General features: G+C 46.7%; 1 protein-coding gene across 3 annotated transcripts in view; it reads left to right on the forward strand.

The window, feature by feature from the left end:
* The window catches only part of LOC144770942 (uncharacterized), a 57,415-nt gene extending 38,867 nt beyond the window's left edge, over window positions 1-18,548 (forward strand). For 2 of the 3 annotated variants that reach the window (XM_078655779.1, XM_078655780.1), the window contains exons 4-6: window positions 13,608-13,718; window positions 16,449-16,544; window positions 17,220-18,548. In XM_078655779.1, coding sequence (XP_078511905.1) covers window positions 13,608-13,718; window positions 16,449-16,544; window positions 17,220-17,866 — 854 coding nt within the window. In that variant the 3' untranslated portion in view covers window positions 17,867-18,548. The remainder of the gene's footprint in view (window positions 1-13,607; window positions 13,719-16,448; window positions 16,545-17,219) is intronic. The other variant, XM_078655781.1, reaches the window with a different exon arrangement.
* The last annotated feature ends 4,775 nt before the right edge of the window (window positions 18,549-23,323 follow it).

The following is a 23,323-nucleotide window of genomic DNA, read 5'->3' on the forward strand; positions in this document are numbered from 1 at the left end:
GTCCAAGCTGTGTCACAGGTACCATGGACAAATTCATCACACGGGTAGCAGCCGTCATAGAGAAGGAGATAGCTATGACGGAGCGGCGGCTTTCGCAGGAGCTAAATCCTTCTAAGAGATCATCCTTGGGCTCTATAGCTCTGGTAGAGTCACCCACAAGTAACTCTGTTCCCCTTTTAACTTCTCCTCATACACCCGACGAACCAAGGCTTGTTTAATTGAGGGCTAGTATTGACAGACTGGAAAGCCTGGCCGCATCATCTATTCACGCTTCCGAGGTTGTTGGCATTGAGGCACCCCCTCCTATTGTTTCCCCTGCTACTATATCTTGCCCTGTGTTCACCCTCCCTTTAGCTGGGAATCCTAAGCCTCTAGGCAAATTGCCGTCGGCCCCTAAGATCTCGGCATTTACCAAAAGGAAAAGGAAAAGGATTGCTAGCCCATTGAAAAGGAGTTCCCTGAAACTGTACAAGAAAGCACGGAAACAGGGATCTAAGGTCCTAGGCTCCAATTGTCCAACAAATCCCTCTTCTTTATTTAAGGGGACGGGTTCCAGCGTAGGAAATGTAAGTGTTCTTCCCTTTCCAACCCATCAGTCTTTGACCTCCTGTGCCCCGGCTACCATTGCACAAATAGAGGGGTTGCTGAAATCACTGCTGTCTCCGATTGCCGACAGAGTAGCAGGGTTGGGAGATAGGCTAGACAGGCTTGAACAATCAACCCGGGATAGCTTCTTCTCGCTGAAAGCACTAATCAAACTCCATTCCAAGATAAGGGAGGAGGGGCAGGGAGGGTCCTCCCCAATTAGTGCTACCACGGTGTCTCAGCATGCCTTGCCTGATGTGGCCCCTGTGGCTAGTGTAGCAACCCCTCAGCCGACTGACATTGCACCTGCAGTGCCGTTGGGGGCTACTTCAGGGAGTGCTGGTCAGAGAGCGCAAGCTCTTCCTAGTATCCCTAAGCACTCCAAAGCGCCGGGTCGGGATGAGCTGCCAGGGGGGAGGGGCTCGGTAAAAGTAAAAGCAAAGGGAATATCAAAGGGGTCGGGCAATGGTAAAACCACTCATCAGGCTTGCCCTGCTGATTCTTCGATTTCCATTCATCCCCCTATACACCCACAAACACAACCACTAAAAGTTGCCCATAAAGCTGTATCTTCCAAAACGGCCCCTAAACCTCCCCAGTGAACTTGCCCCCTGACTGCCACCCGTATGTTGCTGTCCTTATAAATGTACCTACACTAAAGGCTGGTCACAATGAATCCCCCCTAGCTTTAGTAAACAAAACTATGCACTGGCTTGAGTCCAACAGACCACTTGCGAGGGGCCTTGACGGACACATTATCGGAGCCAGAAGGGTAAATTGGGTGGGCTATGGACACAAGCAAGCCGAAGGCGATTGCGTGGTGGTCAACTTTAGGGACAGAAGAGTAGCACAAACTATTTGTGACCACAAACTTAATCCTGGGGGGCAGGGAATCGGTATAGTGGACTTAACGTTTTTCTATCCAAGATTGGTCCCAACCCCGACTGGTCGAGATTTTGGCATGGGAGGTAGTAATAGCAACAACTCTTTTGATTTCCTTGCTAATCCACTATTTCACCCTCAGGCAGTCTGGTCATCGCCTGGGTGGAGACCCCCGGGATATTGAAACGAACCTAAACCTGGGGAGGCCCCCGGAGTTGGCAATTTTGTTGGTGACTCTGACTTGAGTGGGCTATCTGTGGATTCTGCCACATCCTCCTCGAGCAGAGTAATCCCCACTCCCATGCATGAGAGAAGTCAGGTTCCAGATGGGCAGGGAGGGGTCAGCAGCTTAGCGTTCCAGGACTCCTTGGCGGGGGGGAATGAGCCCGGCTCCGGCGGTGTTGCAGCTGTGACGGATCCAGTTCTCAGGGTTTTCAGCTGGAACATCGCGGGAATCAAGAGGAAGCTGGAGTTGTCTGACTGGAATGCTCTTGTGGAGGGATACTCCATCTGCATATTCCAGGAGACATGGGCCATGGAGCCCTGCCACAAGGTGGGCTATTCGTCCCACTTTGTTCCTGCTGTCATGTCCCAGGCAGGGAGGGGGCGCCCCTCGGGGGGCCTCCTCATTTGGGTTGCGATTTCCCTGGATTGCAGGGTGGAGGAACATCCCACTAATTCTCCTGATATCCTCAACGTTACGTTGAAGGATTCCCGGGGTCGCCTGCTCCTAGACATTTTTTAATGTCTATGCCAGAGGTACTAGGGGAGGAGTACAATCGGCCACCATTGCACTTCTGGAAGATCTCCTAAGGCAACGGCCAAGGAACTCGTGCATCATGGTGGCGGGTGATCTAAATTGTACGAATGAACCACCGGCCCTCGATGATATGTAGGGTATAGAAGAGGAGGATGCGAAAAAGGGGATTCCGGCACTGGCTCTGCCCCCAATTAAGAAGTGGACGCAAGTGGCGCTGCAGATCAACGCACTTAATTTGGAATTTGATCTGAGGGCAGTAAATGGGAGGTCCAAATCTGACCTGATGGGCGCTCACACATACAATAGGCCCGATCATACATCGAGAATAGATTACATTCTTCTCGATGTATGTTTATGGAACACTTTGAGTGACTTGGAGATTATTGAGAGTGTTGAAAGCGATCATATTCTTCTTTCTCTTGTTCTGTTTCCGGAGTGGCTAAGGGGTAAGGTCGGGTCTCAACAACTCTTGTTGGAACCCAACACCCAGACGATCAGTGTATCAAACTGTGGGAGGCGGCTAAAATGGCCTAAGATCGCCCTGTCCAGTGAGAAACTATCTGCCATAGGGGCCTTGCTGGCCGAAGCCCAGAGCAATTTGGGCCCATTGCTGAGTGCACCTAAGGAGGCCACGCAGGTTTTTTGCGACCTAAATGGCGCACTGAGCAAATTCTGCATCTCTCGCAGTAGTGCCCCGGGTATATCTAAGAGAAATGAATCCCGGACAAGAAAGGGTTGGTACACGACCAAATGCAGGTCCCAGAAAAAGGCCCTGATAGGGGCTGTTAAATCCAAGTCCCCACTAGCAGTTAGAACAGCAAGGAAGGACTATTCTCTTACCATAAAGACAGCGAAAAGGGAATGGGAGGAGATGTTTTGGGAAGATCTTTTGGTCGCAAGCAAGGGAAAGGACGCAAGGGGCTTCTTGAGTTTGATTAGGAATAAGAATAGGCCAGATGCTTCGCTGATTACATGCAACATCCCTGCCCAGCTCTGGTACATTCACTTCAAGGCCCTGTACTCTCAGCCTGAAGGGGTTTTTAGTGAGTCCTTTTCCCTTGAGGAGGATCCAACGGTTAGTGACATGGATGTTTTTACTGAGAGGGAGGTGGAGGCTGTAATCAAGTCCCTGGTCCCATTAAAGGCTGCGGGGCCGGATGGGATTCCCGGTGACTTGCTTCGTGCCAATCCTAAGGAATGGGGTCAATTGGTTGCTGCGTTATTGAATGCAATCATGAAGGGCGCACTAGTACCTGATTCCTGGAAGGGGGCGGAGGTTGTCCCGATATTCAAAAAGGGGTGTCGGGACAGCCCCGCTAACTACAGGCCCATCAGCCTAATTGACTCTTCCCAAAAGGTGGTAGGGAAGGTGATCTTGGGTTTCCGTTCAGGTACGGGGACAATAGAACAAGCATTCAGGTTGATGCTCCTGTACTGGAAGGTGGTGGTGCTGGGCAGGGGCAGTCTTTATCTGGCCTTTATTGACCTGAAGACTGCCTTTGACCTAGTACTGAGGGAGGAGTTATGGAGGGTTTTGCAGGGGCTGGGACTGCCCGCTTACATCCTGTCGCTTCTGATTAAACTCCATTCAGATAACTATGCACAGGTGCGGTGGGGCAAGAACGGGGAGAAAACCAACAGAATCCCAGTGCGTAGGGGTGTCCGCCAGGGCTGTGTGCTGGCTCCCACACTATTCTCATTGTACGTGAATGGTATGGTCGAGCACCTGCTAAAGGAACCTGCAGATGCTCCATCCCTGGCGGGCACCCGGATTCCCACCCTGCTCATTGCAAAGACACCTCGGGGTCTCCAAAAGCTCCTCACCCGCTTCCAGGAGTTCTGCTCCCTTAGGGGCCTGATAATTAACGTAGACAAGACCAAATTCCTGATTATGAATCCCCCCAAAAAGTTAGGGCGCCCTCCGGTTCTAAATACCGCTCCCTTGGAGAGGGTCCGTGAGTTCGATTATCTAGGGATTCGCCTCAGTGATTCCATGAGCTGGACCCCACACATCCAGAAGATGTCTCTCAATCACAAAAGGGTGACTGGCGCCATACTCAGGGAACATCGTTTATCCCCCAAGCATTGTATCTCCCCAGCTATAGATATCTATAATGCAAGAGGGGTTGCTGCGGCTTTGTATGGGGCGGAGCTGTGGGGTTCCACTAACTTGGAGGTACTAGCCAAGGCAGAAAGTAAATTCCTGAAAGAACTCTTGGTACTTCCTTTGAGCACACCGACAGTCCCAGTTCTTCTTGACTTGGGGTGTAAATCAATCGCGGACCAGGCGCGATTACGGCCTCTGCTTTTGTGGGCCCGTCTCTGGAGGGTCCCGGAACTAGCCTCCTATGCAGCAGGACTGTCCGAGGTAATTGCTATGGAGGGATGGCATTGAATCAAATGGCCAAGGGACACCAAGAGTCTATTGGTGGAGCTGGGTTTGGAAGATTCCTGGGTTACTCGCTCCGCCCCTCCGAAAGCCATTCTGAAGAAGCTATATTGGGACTGGATAGCCACCAAACTCATTCGCAATCCACGCCACTGCAATTCGACCGCAGCATTCCTGAGAATCAAAGACGTGGTTGCTTATGAGTCCTATCTGGACCTAGTCTCCATTCCCCTGGACAGGGCTCTTTATTTCAAACTCAGAGTGGGCACCTTACCTTTGGCCAGCTTGGTGTCCAGGTGGAGATCTTCAGCTTCCCAGTCCTCACCTTATTGTGCCATGTGCTTGACACGGGTGGAGACGGTGGCGCATTTTTTCTTCGAATGTCCTGACTATCGTGCCCCAAGGAGGCGTTGGCTACTACCATTGTGCAGGCTCTTAGGTACAAGGCAGCATCTGGTGGCTCTTCGAATTGTACTGACTGATGCTTCCCCCTCTATTGTTTGTGGTGTTTCTAAGTTTTTTAAATGGGCATGGGTGATCCGAGCTAAAAGGCTTTCTATTTCAATGTAATTCTCTTTTTAACTATTTATTGCTTTTTACTTGATTATTTTAGCTAAGCCTTGAAAATGTATTTCTGTATGTATCGCTTTTAAGATATTCACGTATCGAATTAAAGCTTTTACAACAACAACAACAACAACACAACATGAGGAGTATGGTTTTAAAAGACCACATTCATGAACATAAAGCTGCAGTACACATTTTTATAAACTAATATAAGGAAAAGAGTTGATAAGGATCACACTTTTTCTCTCTCTGGTTCTGCCACTCTTACTTCTTGGCCCTAATACCTCCATGCTCTACTCTTTACCTCTCATCTTCCCACCTTTCCTCTCATGTTTGCTTGCTGATTCTGCCCCTCTCACATTCACATCTCTCTTCCCTGCCCTACTCTTCACCTCTCAACTCTCCACCCAGTCTTTATCTTCTCTGTTGGTTATGCCATCCTAAATACAGCTATGCCTTTTCCTTCTCCCCTTTCCTTGTATCTTCTCTTGCTGTTCATGCCCCATTACATACACCTCTCCCCTTCCGCCTTCCCTCTCCTCTTGCTGATTTTGCCCTTCTCACATCAAACTCTACCTCCCTGATCTAATCTTCATCTCTAATCTCTCACCAAGCCTTTAACGTTCTCATGCTGGTTCTGCACATCTTACATCCACCTTCTCCTCGTCTTTCCCTCTTCATCCAACCTCTTAATATCTCTTGGTGGTTCTTCTCTCCTTCATCCACTTCTCTCTCTTGCCACTCTGCCTTTGTGCTCTCGCTGGTTATGTCTCTCTTAAAGCCATGGCTCCTATCCATGCACTACCTTCACTGCTCATCTCTCCCCCAGCCTTATAACTTTTTTCACTGGCTCTGCCCCATTTACATCTTCTCTACATTTGTATCCTCCTGAACACTTTATTAGTTTCTCACTGATTTTGCCACTTACACCACCTATTTCCATTCATCCTCTACTCTTATTCTCGTCTCTTCCTCAAACCTTATTTTGTGGATTGTGCCCTTTAACATCAAACTCTCTGCTTATCCCAACTTTGTTGCTTCTCTTTCTCATTATGTCCCTCTTATATCCACCTTTCTCCTCCATGATGTATGCCTCGTCTCTCCCCCTGCCTCTTACCTTTCTCACTGATTCTGGCCTTCTGTATCCACCTCTCACCATTTCCTCTCTCTTCTCTGTGTAAGGTTTCTTGATTGTTACGCCTCTCTTACATTTACATGTCCCATGCATGTACTGCCATTCACTTCTCATTTCTTCCTCCAGCCTCCTAGTGTTTTTTGCTGGTCTACCCCCTTTACACCCACCTCTTCTCTTATACCTCCCTGCCTCTTACCATGTCTCACTGTTTCTGCCTCTCTTATATCCGTGTCTCCCTTCCACGCTCGACACTTCACTTTATCTCTACTACTGTCTCTTTCCTTTCTCACTAATTCTGCCTCTATTACACTCACCTCTTACCTACCTACTGAACCTTTCACCTCTCATCTCGTCACAGCCTCTAATGTTCTCTCACTGGTTCTACCTCTCTATATTCTACCTCTCCCCTGCCTCTCTCCCCCTGCCTCTTACCTGCTCTTGGTTATCCTGCCCTCTTACATCCAACACTCACCATGACACTTAAGTTCGCTGATGGCTCCGCTTCTCTTATATTTACCTCTCCTATCCAAGCACATCCTTTCACCTTTCATCTTTCTCTCCAGCCTCAACTTTGTTCACTGGTTCTGCCTCCTTTATGTCCACCTCTCCCTTCCATGCTCAACTCTTCATGTTTTATTTCCTCTCACCTCTACCTTAAATTCACTGTTTATGTCCCTCAAGCTTCCACCTCTGCCCTACTTGCACTGCTATTTACCACTCTTCTCCTCGGCCTCTTACCTTGCTTCACCTCTTGTGCCACGACGCAATACAGGCCCCTGCAGCACAGATGGTCCCACAACACTTCAGGAGGCCCCCAACCCATCACAGGGCTCCCATTCAGCCCAGGGCCAATGAATATCTGTGAGATGTGGTAGACTCAGGGGCCCACTATCACATTCTGCGGAGAGGGACCCCATAATTTTGGGTTACGCCACTGCTCTTGTTTTATTTACAACATTCTCTCCCCTTCCATCCTGCCACTCTCCCCGAGCCTTTTACATTTCTCTTTTGCATGCTATTCCTTTTACCTAACCCAGACTCTTCCCTTCTATCTTTGATTATGCCGTTACATACACATCACTCCTTCCCCATCTCCCTTTCCGTAAGCCTCTTGTTCTATGTAGTAGTTTTGCCCCTTATGCTCAGATCTCACCTCTGCTGCTCTGTCATCTCCCCCACCTATTACCTTCTTTTGTTTCTCTAGCCCCTTTTAGATGTGCCTCTCCCTTGATACTTCTATTAAAAGCAAAAGTGGACACCAGACCTCCTTAGATGTAACCAGGAACACGGGAATTCAGTGTTTCAGATTTGAACAAACATGACACCGGGGAGTAGAGCAACCTTTTCAGATGTGTAAAACAAGTAATGGAGAGTGGCTCGAGGGGTTATAACTTGGAAGTATCTTGGAGGGTTCGTTGCACTCCTCTCAGGGTGGTAAGAATGGATGTGGGGTCACCCCTCCTTACCTCCTACCAACTCAATGTTGTCATCTTCACTATTATTTTACCGACCCAATTTTTCATTATTCCTTTTTTATGTAAATTACATGAAAATAAAAAAACACAAATGGGCAGATCTACAAGAAAGTGCCGCAGCGTGGCACCGCAAGCCCTTTGGCTGCGCCTCGCTGCGGAACTTTCAAAGCACAGGAAGGTGACATATCTACATATCTGATATGTCGCATTCCTGTGCTCTCCCCAGCGCTGGCGCAGGCACCCTTGCACCATGGTGCAAGGATGCCTGCACCATGGGGAGATTGCTTTTCTGCAGGAAGGGGCCCCTTCCTTCACAAAAGCAATCACTGCAGGCATTTTTCTCTTTCAATGTGTGCTGTAGAATGCAGCACGCATTGAAAGAGGAAAAAACGAGGAGAAATGAAAAAATGTCTCCTCGTTTCTCTTGGCTACGCCGCCCCTACGGTGGCGCAGCAAACTGACGCATTTCCAGGTTTACGATTTCTCGTAAATCCGTAAATGCATCAGTGGACATGGGTGTTGCGTGGGAACACCCATGTCCCGCCCCTAACACGCAAAGTGTTGGGTGAACAGGGGCGATATTTACAAGCACAGGTTAAGTCACGCAGGGTGACTTTACCTGTGCTTGCAAATATCCCTTAGCAGGCTGCGCCACCGGTGCGTCACGCATCGTGATGCACCGGCGGCGCATGGGGCTTGTAGATGGATGTATGATGCTGCATCGCAAACGTTTTCATCGCAAACATTCACATCGCCGTCTTTACATCGCACACACATTCACAACGCACGCTGTCACAACGCAACCCATTACTTCGCTCCATCATTTAAATGCAGACAAAGCACAATCACTATACACCCAAACACCCCGCATGCTTTAACATCGCATTTTTTCCCGAAATAACACACACCACCCCAGCACGAGCACACTCCTCTGGAGTGGCGGTGGCCCTGGTGCTGGTCGCGACCAGTGGAGAGCCTCTAAGGAACCCGTGCGCTGAACTACCAGGTCCCGGAGAAGGCCCTGTGACCCTGCTGGCAAGAAGAGTGTGCAGCGAGGTGTTTTGTGCCTGGGTCCGCCATGGCGCAGGACCCGGATCACACTCACGCCGGGCCAGTTCCAGAAGCTTCTACAGTTCATTTGTCAGTGCAGTACTCCCGGAGTGCCCTGGTTAATCTACACAACACACAGTGTCCCCCTCATCGGCTTGATTATGCATGCATGGTGGCACTTCAGTGGTAGGGAGCCTTTTTATTCTGCTGTGTGGTGGGCTTCAACTGTGACCTTGAGATCAGTGTAGTTTACATCGGCGTCACTCAGCTGCCTCACTATCACCCAGTTGGCGTCTGCGACACGTGCACTTGCACCCAGGTGCGCTGGCTACTGACAACGAGTAGAGAAGTTGAACAATTGTCCTCTGGCTCACTTTAATGACACAAAGGGTCATCCTCCCACATTCACAAGTATCACGTTGTGCTTTCTCTTTTAAGACTAGTACAATACCAGCTACATGCCAGCAGACTCAACAACATCAAGTAATACTTGATGGTTGCAACCAGCCTGAAGTTGCCATCCATTGCAGAAGCACAAAAGAGCAACGAGGCAGGATTTTCAACTCTTCAGGTAAAATAACATTTTGCCTTTGGAGCGCTCCCCCAACACTAATTTTACAATGCCAATTCCTATCCTTTTCATTTGATTTGGAGCCACGGTCTGGTTGTGGCCTGAAGCATCAGCTGTACCCTGCCTTATGGAAATACTGGGGCCAGTCAAGGCAAAACTACAGACATCTGGTTTATGTAGATGTCCAGAAACAATGGTACAGTATAGGAACTATTCTGGGCATTTCAGTAGCCAGAGAACATCTACTGCGCCCCTGAATCAAAAATTATTTTAGATTCCATCATAGCTTTGTTTCAGTGTAAATGTTCACCCACTTGCCATGTGATGGCGATGGTTCACTCACTTGCGTTGTGTAAATGGTTTCTGCCCAATGCATTTTGGGCCCTTCTGGCCCTTCTTCGGGGGCTATTTCTCAATCCTGTTGGTGCTCGTTCAATTGGAATCGCTGCAAAGTGCATTACTTTGAACCTGATGCGAAACGAGAACCTCTCAACAGTTTCACAACACTTCTTTACGACTACACCAGCTGCTCCACTACCGAAAGTGTTTTCTGTGATAATAACAGATTAAATGGTGTTGTCTAGAATGACAATGTCCATGAGATTTTTTGTTGATCAAATGCACAGATAAGAGTTTTACAAGGAAAAAGTTTGTATTGTAATTAAGTTGTGTGATGTGTAAAACCGCGATGTTTAAATGGTAACATTGTTGTGCGATGCGATGGCGATGGTTCACACACTTGCGTAGTGTAAATGGTAAATTATCATGCGCGGTCGAAACCGATGCGATGGCGATGTAACAGCATGGCGATGCAATGTAACAGCATGCGCGATGTAAAAGCATGCATTGTTAAGGTTGTCGCGATGTAAAATGTGCGTTGTAATGCACCTGCGATGTTGTCTCATCGTTGTAATGGGTTTTCGCCCTTGTAGATCTGCCCCCAAGTGCTTATATTCAACTGATGTCACTATTTATTTTTAACTCTATTTCTCTATTTATGTTTCTTTTGGATGCACATGCTTGTTTGAAAAAAAACAAGAAAAGAGTTGCGAAAAATAGAAAAGAATAGCCTCTCTCTCCATTTTCTGCTCTTCTCCTTTTCCCTTCATTGAAACTGTGCAGCGCTGATTGTGACACTAGGGTCACTCGTTTTATTTTTTGTTGTGAGCCCTGCAGGATGCTCTGCCTTTCATTCATGCAGGGGCAGGGCTCACTTCACACCTAAGGCCAGTTCAAGCATCTGCAATCATCATGCAGATGCAGCGCTTAGGATAAGAGAGAGTTGCTGATCACGGCTACAAAACCAGCCCTGCCCAGTCTGCCACAGCTGAAAGGAATCTGGGGGTCATATTACACTTTCAGCCCATGGCAGCATGGCCCAGGAGAGGGGGCCCCCACATCGGGCCTTGCAGCTGCACCTCGACTGAAGACATCAAGGGAGGGCGCGGCCCACCGGACAGACTTGTGATCCAGGGGGGGGCAAGCGTCCCTCCTTGCCCCCCCCCCTGCGGACGCCTATGTGTGTGGGTGAGTCCCGTATCTGGTGGTTCACTGAACGTCACTGTCAAGTCAAGTCAAGTCAAAAAGATTTGTATAGCGCGCTACATACCCAGAGGGTCTCAAGGCGCTTGAAGAAGGGTGGGGAGTTACTTGTCGAATATCCACGTTTTGAGTTGCTTTCTGAATGCTAGGTGGTTCTGAGTAAGGCGAAGGTGAGTGGGAAGTGAGTTCCAAGTTTTAGCTGCTAGGTAGGAGAAGGATCTACCTCCCATGGTGGTTTTGTTGATGCGAGGTACAGTGGCAAGGGCTTGGTTGGAGGATCGAAGCTGGCGGGAGGGGGTGTAGAAGGATAGTCGTGTGTTGAGGCATTCGGGTCCGATTTCGTAGAGTGCTTTGTGTGCGTGGGTTAGGAGCCGGAAAGTGATCCTCTTATTGACGGGGAGCCAGTGGAGGTTTTTCAGGTGAACAGAGATGTGTTCTTTACGCGGGATGTCTAATATGAGCCTGGCTGAGGCGTTCTGGATGCGTTGTAGTTTTTTCTGGAGTTTTGCGGTGGTGCCGGCGTAGAGGGTGTTTCCGTAGTCCAGTCGGCTCGTGACCAGAGCGTGGGTGACTGTTTTTCTAGTTTCGGTAGGGATCCAGCGAAATGTTTTTTTGAGCATGCGAAGAATGTTGAAGCAAGATGAAGAAACAGCGTTGACTTGTCTGTTCATCGAGAGTGAGGAATCCAGGATGACGCCCAGGTTCCGTGCGTGGTCCGTCGGGATGGGTGCTTTTCCAAGGGCCTCTGGCCACCAAGAGTCGTCCCAGGCGGAGGGGGAGGTACCTAAGATGAGGACTTCTGTTTTGTCTGAGTTCAGTTTCAGACGGCTGTGCTTCATCCATTCGGCTACTTCTTTCATTCCTTCGTGTAGGTTGGTTTTGGCCGTGTTAGGGTCTCTGGTGAGTGATAGGATCAGTTGAGTGTCGTCGGCGTAGGAGATGATGTTGAGGTTATGTTGGCGTGCGATGGCCGCGAGGGGGCTCATGTAAACGTTGAAGAGGGTGGGACTGAGTGAGGACCCTTGAGGTACGCCGCAGATGACTTCAGTAGCCTCTGACTTGAATGGTGGAAGGCGGACTCTCTGGGTTCTTCCGGAGAGGAACGAGGTGATCCATTCCAGTGCTTTTCCTTGTATTCCGATGTTTTTGAGGCGCTGTAGAAGGGTGCTATGGCAGACTGTGTCGAAGGCTGCGGAGAGGTCGAGGAGGATGAGGGCGACTATGTCTCCATTGTCCAGTAGAGTTCGAATGTCGTCTGTTGCTGCGATGAGGGCGGTTTCGGTGCTGTGCTTGGCTCGGAAGCCGGACTGTGAGGAGTCGAGGGATTTGTTGGTTTCGAGGAATGCGGCGAGCTGGTTGTTGACAGCTTTCTCGATGACTTTGGCCGGGAATGGAAGGAGTGAGATAGGGCGATAGTTTTTGAGTTCGGTGGGGTCAGCTGTGGGTTTGGCTGCAGTTCTGCAGCAGGATCTGTGAACCTCTCTAGTGTACGGGTGAAAAAACTCCCTAGCACACGCTTTGAATTAAATGTCGACACAATGTACAAGTGTTTCCACCATTCGTTACACATGCAATCATAAATAATTCTCGTCCTTGAGGTCCAGTAAATTCTTTTGCAGTTTATTTCTGGAGTTTCACAGCCGACACGTGTATTCGTCGTGTTGGGAATGTAACCCACGACTTTCTCAAGGCTATTTCCAGTTCAGATCAGTTGTGCAGCACAACTACATGGAGAGTACGGGGGACTCCAGTGAATACCGAACCTAGTGGCGAAATCCACCTTTACTGAATTGGAAGCTATATACAGGCTGCCTCACCTAATAGGAATTACAAACAACAGACGCCCCCTGAGAACCCCATTGCGGGTTGGAATTATAACCGCATATTAAATACGACTGATCTGAACTGGAAATAGCCTTGAGAAAGTCGTGGGTTACATTCCCAACATGACGAAACACGTGTCGGCTGTGAAACTCCAGAAATAAAATGCAAAAGAATTTACTGGACCTCAAGGACGAGAATTATTTATGATTGCATGTGTAACGAATGGTGGAAACACTTGTACATTGTGAAGACATTTAATTCAAAACGTGTGCTAGGGAGTTTTTTCATGTGTAGGCTTTTGCCAAACTTAAAGAGGGATTGTGATTCTCTTTACCTTGTAGCACCGTCCACAACAGTGAGCTTTCTAAATAGAGTGTGAATTTCTAAGTGGCGCCATTTGACCTAAAAAATAATACCACTAACCGAGCAGTTCTATCAGTGTACGGGTGACTGACTATGGGCCTCATTTAGATCTTGGTGGATAGGTTACTCCGTCACAACAATAATGGATATCCCGTCAGTCGAAATATAAATCCCGTAGGACACAATCGGATTTGTATTGCGCGGGACGGGATATTCAACACCGCTGTGATGGAGTAACCCGTCCACCGAGCTCTAAATCAGGCCCTTTGTGTCCTTCTGCTCTTGAAAAGGTTCTTATTATAGGAATAAAATAGACCTCTCCTCAAGGGTGTCCTTCGACATTCAGGGAGCAAATCGCATATCAGCTTAGTGAAGAATATAATCAGCTTAAAACGGGATATATGCAGTATTGAGAAGGTACTAAAATGTAGTGACTGTAAACACATCCTTTTCTTGTTCCACAGAATATCCGTTTGTCAATACAGAAGTCTCTTTGCGGAAAGAGGAACCCGTTTCAATTTCCATTGATCATCGCGGAGCACCAGTAGAAGAACGCAGCACCAGCCCAAACTCCGGTACGTCACAGGTACTCAGATATTAATGACGCTGAGAATCATAAGTGAGTGAGTGACCCTCTCAAGGAATCCACAGAGCCCAAGAGCTTTCTTGGATTTTGATAGAGCGTGATCCCTTCCACAATTCAAATAAACAACAAATATGTACAGCTTATGGGCCATTTTGATCTAATTCATTATTGACTCGAGTCCCCACACGTGTCCTTCATTTCTTGGTTCCTTTGCAAAGACAATGGACCCTTACAAGATCCTCATAATTTATTACGGTCATTTGCTATCAAAATGGTTCTTCAGAGATTCATGCCTTTAAATGTTATCAGTTTTGGTAACACATGTGTATTGCATAAGACAAAATGTTGTTACAATTATATTTGTAATGTATGAATACCCTTACAACAAACAGTAGACCCCTCTGCATTGGGCAGTGTATCTAAAGATCTCAGATGTACCTTGTTCATTTTTTTCACATGTGAAGAAGAGCGGTGCTGTACAGAGCCTTTTAAAAGCCATTGAGAGGAAAACCACTCTTCTGAACACCTGCCAACAGACTGGCAACAGAGGAGTGCATTCTTTGAGGCCTCATCTCATCGAAATCAATCACTGATAGACTCAAGCAGGGTCACATCATTCTTCCCCTTCACCTCCATGCGCCCATGCCTGTCCTGCAGAAGGGCTTTTATTCGCTCACTCATCCATAATACAACCAGTGATATACCTGTGCAGGGTGACTGTAACCACCCCGGGTGTATACACCTGTATTCACTCATTCATTTATAATGTAACCTTTGATAGAGTTGGCAGAGTGGCATGCTCCTTCCCCCTTTCCTCCCACGTGCCCCTATGTGTCCTGTGTAGGCCCTTTATTCACTCACTCATCCACAATGGAATAATGTATGAACTTGTACAAGGTAACTGTAAACACGCTATGTCCGCCATATTATAACAGAGGATTTATTCATGCACTCATCCATAATGCAACCATTTATAGACCTGGCACGGTGGCATGATCCTCCCTCCTTTCCGCCTCCGTGTCCATATCTGTACTGCTCAAGCTCTTTAATCACTCAGTCATCCTTCTCCTTCAACATCTCTAAAACCTAGAAGAAATTCACCACCTGCATCTCCGAAGTTGCCATCTGAATGATGCCCAACTGCCTGAAACTCCACTCAGACAAGACAAGGGTGGCTCTCTCTCAAAAAGGCACCACACTCTGGTCTGTGGCCTGATGGCCCCCAACACTTGGATGGACATGGAGCCAGTGGGACCAAGTCAGGAGCCTAGTTGGTCGCTCCTGCTGCTTCGACACCCTCAAGTTCTTTAACAAAATCTTCCGATGGCTCCCACTCAACATCCACCGTCACACAGGTCCTGATCGTCAACGAGCTACATTACGAACATTTATTCTATGTCAGCATCACCTTGGAGCTCACCTAGAGACTCCAGGTCATCCAACAGAGCAGCCATACCCGCACTCAAACTCTCACCTGCCCTCACATTTCAATGCATCGCAAAGTCCTCCACTGTCCCTCAGTTCACAAGCGCACTGTCTCCCGGTTCACAAGCGCACACTCTTCACGCTCATCACACACTCTTACAAAGCCCTGCACAATCGAGGCCCTTCATATCTGCACATACTCATCAGCGTCCAAACTTCAAACCGAAACCTCCACTCAGCCAACCTCTGGTTCATCAGCATCCGAAGAGCTAGTGCTGGCAAGGGTTCATTCTCATGTCTGGCTCCTAAAGTCTGCAATGACCTCTCCGTGCACATCAGCGCCACATGCTCAGTCCTAGAATTGTGAAATAAACTTAAAACCTGTCTTTTCCAATAACCCAAGCGAGGGCAGCTCATTCCTTCCGGAGGCACCAGGATACTGCCCTGGATGATATACCTGCCATACTCGTAATATAACCTAGCATAACATAATATATTCATTGATAGACTTGTGGAGGGTGACTCCAAGCCCCCTGACCCCCCTGTGTATACCTGTCTCACTCCAACCCTTCGTTCACGCACCTTTCCATAATGTAACCGTTGAGACTTGTTCAAGGTGACTGTAAACGCCCTCTGCCCATGCCTTATTGTAGCAGGGGCTTTGTTTGCTCACTCATTCCGGGTACCACCCCTTAAATGCTTGCCAGAGGATTTTAAAATAGGTATGTCCTCTTCCTTCACACTCTGAGACAGTATGCCCTGTTGAACAGTATTCTGTTGGGTAACGTACAGACTGTACCCCTGTTTGGCTATTGCCAGCCAACGCAATGGCCAGTGGCAAAAGTTGCACTTTGAGAATAATACAACCTTATTTGCAGCCTGTAATCGTTTTGCAAGGAAATATAAAGATGTTTTTCCTTCAGGTCACTGTAAAGGACGTTTTGCCATACGTTGTATCATGCTGATAGATGTTTGCTCATCGTATGTCCTGATTTCCAATAATGCATTAAATAAACAGGATCACACAACTTTCCTGGATTGGACTGAAAACTAGAGCACCTATTTCATTATATGGCGATTGTTAGAGGAAGCTGTTGTTTTGCTGATGCAGTAGTTGGCCTTTACGAATGAGGCTGCAACTGTGAGATCTTGTTTCATTAGTATTGTAATTTTCCAATTTGATGGAAACGGTGATGTACCAACTAAACTATGAAAGGAAATACAGCAAATTTTTACATAGATATTGCAGACTTTACTAGTGTCATGTATTGATATAAATGTCATCTTTTTTAAGTAACAGAATTTGAGGTTGTTACGTTCCACATCAAAGACGAAGAGGAGACCTTTGTGATGGATCATCGGGACACTATGAGGCTCGGGAGTCCCTCGGGTGAGTAAAATGAGAACAAGAAGAATTTGTTACAGTGTCTGACCCCTTTTGGGAATTGATGCTTTTGTCTGGATCTCTCCCCCTTCTTCAGTCCGTACCAATTTGGATGATCTGTTTTCCATTACAATGAGGCTTTTCTCTTTAGACCAGCACAGCCTTTTAAATCCTGTGTTTTAAATACAACCTTGATTTGCATTTACATGGAGGCGTGGTACAAGCCAGCTCCTCTAAACCATAAGATAACATTGGCTTTCATTCAATCATTTTACTTTAGGAGTGTAACAGACTGGACTTGAATAAGTCAATAATACATTATTTTCTAATACTAAAGCAAAACTGTTAAAAACACACACACAAATATATATCTCTGTTTTCTCTAAGAAAGAGTAAATATTCTGGGTACTGCCTCGTATAAGAAGCAGCCTCCTCTAATATATCTCACACACTGAGCACACTTGCCATTTTCAACATGTGCTGTTAAAATTTTTTATTCTGCTGGAATGAGTCTCTCTCAGCCTTCCTCTCCCCAAGTCGATATCAGTATTACACCAGCACCATTTGGATTATGTGTGTTAACTGGAGGGCTGTCATTTTATACCAATTCTAATAAGACTGATCATGTTTAAGAAAATATTCTCTCTGCCACGTAATGACTGATTCATTTCAATCATCCAGGTGGTGAAAGCATGAGCAGACAAAAACAAGTTGGAGACTCAATCAAAAGCTCTGAAAGAAGAAGAATCAAGACAATGGTTCCCCAGAGCATGAACAAGGAAGCAAACCCGAGACACCAGGCGTGGTCAGGAAGCTATCAGGAACCAAGAGGGGAGCAAACATCTCAACGTGAAAGTACTTTTAGCAACCCAGCACATTATAGTTCACCTGGCATAAGCCCCAGCCTCGGAAGATCAAACACATATGATGAATGCAACAACAATATTCCTAACACAGCTGAACATCCGAGCAGATACACAGGTGCCGAGCTGGATACTAGTTACAGTCTCAGTCGAGACAGTCCAAGACTTATGAGACCGAATCAAAGAAGGAGGCCGTATCCATGCACCGAATGTGAGAAGATCTTTTATTACAAGAGTCATCTTATCAAGCACCATAGAACACATTCGGGTGAAAAACCATTCATGTGCCATTTCTGTCACAAACGATTCAATCGGAAAGATTACCTGGATGGGCACATACGAATACACACAGGAGAGAGGCCGTATAAATGTACTGTCTGTGACAAAAGCTTCACTTGGAAAAGCCACCTTAATGAACATCAACGGAAACACGCTGGCAGTAAAAAATCCAAAATAGCAAATTAACAACGTAGACTGATAAGAGACAAAGAAAACGATACAGTTCAGTAATGCCTTGGGGCTATGAATAGCTATTCTCACGTAGATTGGTAATTTTATAATGAGTTATTGGCAAACAGAGACTTGGTAATTAGACCTAATTATGGGTTTTTTCAGTGTTTTATATAGCACCAGTGATCTCCCTTGGAACATTTTATATTTCATATATTTGTGTGATGGGTTAATGATCCCACATGGATGAGGCAAACTCCGGGCAAGCACTCTGTGTGATGCAGGGAAACGTAGAGCCCACAGAGGGAGGAAGGGACTCTCCAGATCAAGAAGGCAGACTTTAGACTCCTGAGTAGCGAGATATTGGGGAGTGGAGGGCATTTATTGCAGGAAGGGAAGTTGGATTAATATGAGATGGGCTGTGGAAAGGCGTGTCTAGCCAGGGTTGAAGGTACATTCCCTGTCTGGTTTGATTTGATTTGATTTGATTATGGATTTGTAAAGCGCAGCAAATGCCCATGGGCGTCTTGGCGCTAAGTCTGGTGTTCCTGGGACATCTAATCCTTGATTGCTTTTAGACTAAAATTTAACATAAGAGTTTCTTTTTTTCACAATTAAGAATAAGATTTGTCATCAAGCCTACGACCCACCAAACTGTTTACTGTTTGTACAGAAAAAAAGTAAACATTACAATACAGAGTCTGCCGTTCGTCTTTGGAAACTGTTTCAAGCCTTATTCATGTGAGGAGCATTAACTCATTGTAAAGAGTAAGGCAGCAAATAAAGTAGAGCAGTCAATTGTAACCTGTAAACACTGATATATTTCATTACTTCAGCGCACTACGGACATGACACAAACAACTGGAAAACAAAATTTCTTTGATGTATAATTAACAAATAACAGTTACCCAATAAATCCACATTTGCCACAGAGCTGAACATTTGTCAGTCTGCAGGCTTCATCAAAACTATGTGTGTGCTGGACGGACGTATAGCATAACTCTTCCCTTTAAATGATCTTATTTGAAAATAAATACATTTTCAGCTAACTTTACTGCTCTCTGTGAAATATAGCAAGCTCCGCACTCTCTCCCGATGGTGATAGGCTCTAAGCACATATTAGTGTGCAGAACTATACGCTTCGGCCACTCTGCAAATGCAGGAGTACGTAGCAGCTGTGTGCAATAAGCTTTGGTGCTGAAAACAAGATGAAATTAATTAATATTAATTACTTAGCTGGGTACCGAGCTCCTTTAAAGAGGCTGTGGTCATTCCACCGCAGAAGAAAGTGGTCGAAGATCCCTTTGTACTGAAAAACTATCAACCGATATACCTATTGCCTTACCTGGCAAAATTGTTGTAGGCTTGTGTGGCACCATGTCTCTCTCCTTTCTCGAAGAATCTTAGGGGTAGATTAAAGAACTTGTCACGCAGCGCAGCAAGTTACCTCGTTGCGCTGCCTACGTGACAGAGAAAGGACAAGAATGCACCGTGTTTAAGTCAATACAGTGGATTCCTGCCTTTTCCCTTGCACCGGCGCCCTTTTGACAGCCCAGCACCAACGCAGGTACCCTGGCACCATAGTGCAGAGGGGCCTCTATTGCATGCATGATTGTTTTTGCAGGATGGGGCACCTTCCTGCACAAAAACAATTGTGAGAGGCACATTCCACTTTTGATGTGTGCTGCAGAATGCAGCACATAGAAAGAGAAGGTAACGGGGAGGAATAAAGATAGAGGCGTAACTTTTTGGTACATTCCCAGGTTGACCAGTTCTGGTAACTCTAGGAATGCATCGATAACCGCGGGAGTTGCGTGTAAACACCCACGCAACGCCCAAGGAACGCCATCCTAGGGCATACTAAGGGAACGCAGCGATTTACGCTGCGTTGCTTTACTCTAGCTTTATGGTGCCGCGCTGGGCCCTGCAAAGTGGTCTTGCATGTTTTCATAAATCTCACTTAAGGTTTGCGTGGCAGATGTACCACGTTGCCTGATGCAAGCGAGATGCAATCCGGGTCATAATAAGCCCCCTACGTTCTTAGAGCTGTACTAAGCTGGTTTTTACGCAGCACACTCCACTGATTCAGTAATCCTTTCAGTGACTGATGTGCGTCTGTTGTGCGCCAATAATTCTTCGTTGGCATTAGTCCTATTGGACCTATCAGTGGCCTTTGACACAGTCGACCATTATATATTGGTGGACCACGTTGAGGCAATGGGGCTACGCGGCTTGACATTAGACTGAATTACATTGTTCCTATAGGAACACTCCCAGCCAGTAAGGCTTAGTCCCTTTGGGGCGACAGAAACTCATATGGACTGTGGAGTACCTCAAGGTTCTTCCCACTCACCACATCTTTTAACATATACATCCTCCCCTCATCCGCGCGCTCAAAAACATGCATTGTATTATCTACAATTATGCAGACGATCTTTAGTTACTTTTAGGTTAGCCACCTCCTCACTGTCTACGAACAATTTCCAAAACACACAGTATGCACTTTATGTGCGTTTGGATGAATAGCAGTCATCTTAAATTTAATATGGATAAAACTGACATTGTCATCACCAAAAGTAAAATGGTCTGCTGGAATGCCTCTTTTTGGCCCACTGATATGGGGGATCCCCAACCCCCAAAGTAATCAGTCAAAAGCCTCGGATTCATTATAGATAATGAGTTATCCCTCAATCACCATTTAGGGGCAGGCATTTCATCCTGCTTCTTATCACTTTGCAGGATCAAAACAATCTCTAAATCTCTGACTTCAGAAGCCTTGGTCCAGATTGTCATAGCCATGGTCATATCCCATATTGACTATGCCAGCTCTCGTTATATCGGATTCCCTAAGACTCTTCTCTCTACACTCCAAGTTGTGCAGAATCAAGCAGCGCGCCTGATATATAAACAGGCACAAATTGTCATATTACCCCCCTTCTAAGAGATCTCCCCATGCAGCAAAGGATTGTTTTTAAAATAGGGTGTATTATTTTTAATGCCCTTGCTGCGATCAGCCCAGCCTTTTAAATTGCAGACTTACGGAATACATCCCAAACAGGACACTACGATCAGCCTCACAAAATGTTCTTTAAATGTGCATGTTTGAAAAGAAAAGATTGGGCGGTTCCAGCTTCTTTGTCCTGGCTACCCAAATCTGGAACTCCTGTCCTCTTAACATACGGATGTCTCCTAACTATATAAAGTTCAGACAGGCACTTAAGACTTGGCTTTCCAACACGCATACACTTAGGGCACCTCTCTGTTTTTACAGCAGATGGATGTTGTTATGTTCTCTCTACTATTTAGCGCCATGAAACCTTATGGAGTACGTGCACTATATAAATACTTTCAGCATAAAATAACTTAGGAACTAATTTAGGGTTTGGAGGACAGAGTTAACTCCATGAGCATGGCAGAGAATAATACCTCTATCATCCCATGGGGCCGCCACTCACCGAATTTAGACTTATCAGCCGGCCCAACGGACAACTCTAAATGGCCAGGACCCGCCGTCATGGTGGTTCCTATCACTGTATGAAAGGTTTGACGGACACTACCACCAACGATGATGGCCAGCTTTCAAACTTTCCAAAGTTTTTTGTTTTCAAAACACAAACCTCCAAAGAAGAATTTTCTTTTTGAAAAATAATACATTAATGGTCCACACACCCTGGGAGGTTTCTACCAGGATGTGGGGGTCATTATAATTTTTTTGCTGTCCCTTACTGCCAGGTATTTTGTGGTAGTTACGAACAGGTAAAACAAGCCTTCACACTGGTTGCCCTATACAGACCAGAAGTGTGTTCTTTAGCCGTTTCCCAGAGCTCTTCTCATCTTCTGTTATGCACTTAGGTGTATGTCACATGTAGGCACAGCTGCTTCTCTCCTATACTTATGCATCCTCACAACTTGGATTTCTTCCTAATGTTAATCGGAACCCGCTTGCCTCATGCACATTGACAATCCTTGCTAACCCATTTTCTCTAAATGTTGGCTGTTTTCAAACTACGCATGCTGCTGTTGCTTTAGTTCTGCTACTCTATGGGGCAATGCTCCTGTTTGAAGCTATGTGGGCCGGGTTACCAGATGTTCAGAGCAGCAGACACAAATAGCTTCTACATTGCCTGTGTCGCTACCAGTCATTCTATGCACGCCTATGCTATGTGTGCTCCCATCCGTATAAAGTCCCTCCTTAATCGTCTGCACAATACTAGCAAGTGTATTCTGCAGTCAGCATTAGATCCCATCATGAAGAAAAGGAATCAAAAGGTGAGTATGGGGGCTGGAAACGGTGTGCAGTACCAATGACCCATTCTGCTCCTGAGTCACCCACTCCAGGCACTCACCCACTCCTGTGTGGCACTCATTCTCACTGGAAAGATATGTATTGGGTCCTAGTAACGCCACAGGGGGTGAAAGCATCCGTCCACACATCAGTATCCTCTCTATAGGTGTCAGCCTGTGTCAGCCGATACTTTAAGACAAGGCTAGGGAAAGACATCAACTGCTAATAAGCTGAGCGCCTGGCAGGGGCCTATCACCGTCCACATTCAGAGATTCATTTTTACTGTGGGTCCACGCTGCACTCCCCGTCCAGGAATGAGGTCTTTAGATGGCATTGCTCTGTGGCCTTGAAACAGTCTTTCCTCAGCTCGGTGCTTTTGACTTGCACTGTGAAGCCGCGCCTGACTCCCACTTTGAGCACAAGAGAGGAACAGGACGAAGTATGATTTGATATGGCTGGCACTGGTCATGAGTGGCATAGTTAGAAAAATCCATGGACTGTAATGTGACCCAAACAATTACAGGTACCTGAGATTAATTCAAGCATTCCACCCATCACTTTTATTTTTTTTAAGTGAGCTGTCCTAGATGTGACGTGTATGGCCAAACATGGGTCATGTGATCACCTTGCTGTAGCGGTCCAAACGGGCCCACACCAGTCTTGAAGTTGCTTGTGTTCCTGTGTGGACAGAACTCGCCCTGTCCATTTGGCATAGGACCAGGTCTAATTGCACCTTGGTGGTGCCTGTCTACAGTGGCATAAACCTAGACTGAAATGTGGCCCAAGTGATCAGCCGCAGCGGAGATTAATTTAGGCATTGCACCAATCACTTTTTGATTTTCACTGCAGGTCAGAGAATCATTTCAGAGTCTGCTCCATGAACTCATAAGGGTTGCACACAGGGGAAGGGCTCTCACCCCTTATGGGTACCAACTTTTTAAGCAAAGCTTGCTTGACAAGGCCATCCAACACCTGATGAGAGTTAGTCAAGCTTCCACCTGGCACAAGAGGCTGCTTACAGCTAGAAAGGTGCCAAGCTGCTGAGAGTTGGACAGAGCTACACCTCTAGCACTCAAGCACAATCCGATCCCCAGCCCACACTCCCTACCACCTCCTGGTGCAAACATCTGCAAGACGTAAAGAAATCGCACCCGACCTGCATATTTAATTTTCTCATAAGTCCCTAG

This window comes from Lissotriton helveticus, chromosome 7 (genome assembly GCF_964261635.1).
Source record: "Lissotriton helveticus chromosome 7, aLisHel1.1, whole genome shotgun sequence".
NCBI lineage: Eukaryota > Metazoa > Chordata > Amphibia > Caudata > Salamandridae > Lissotriton > Lissotriton helveticus.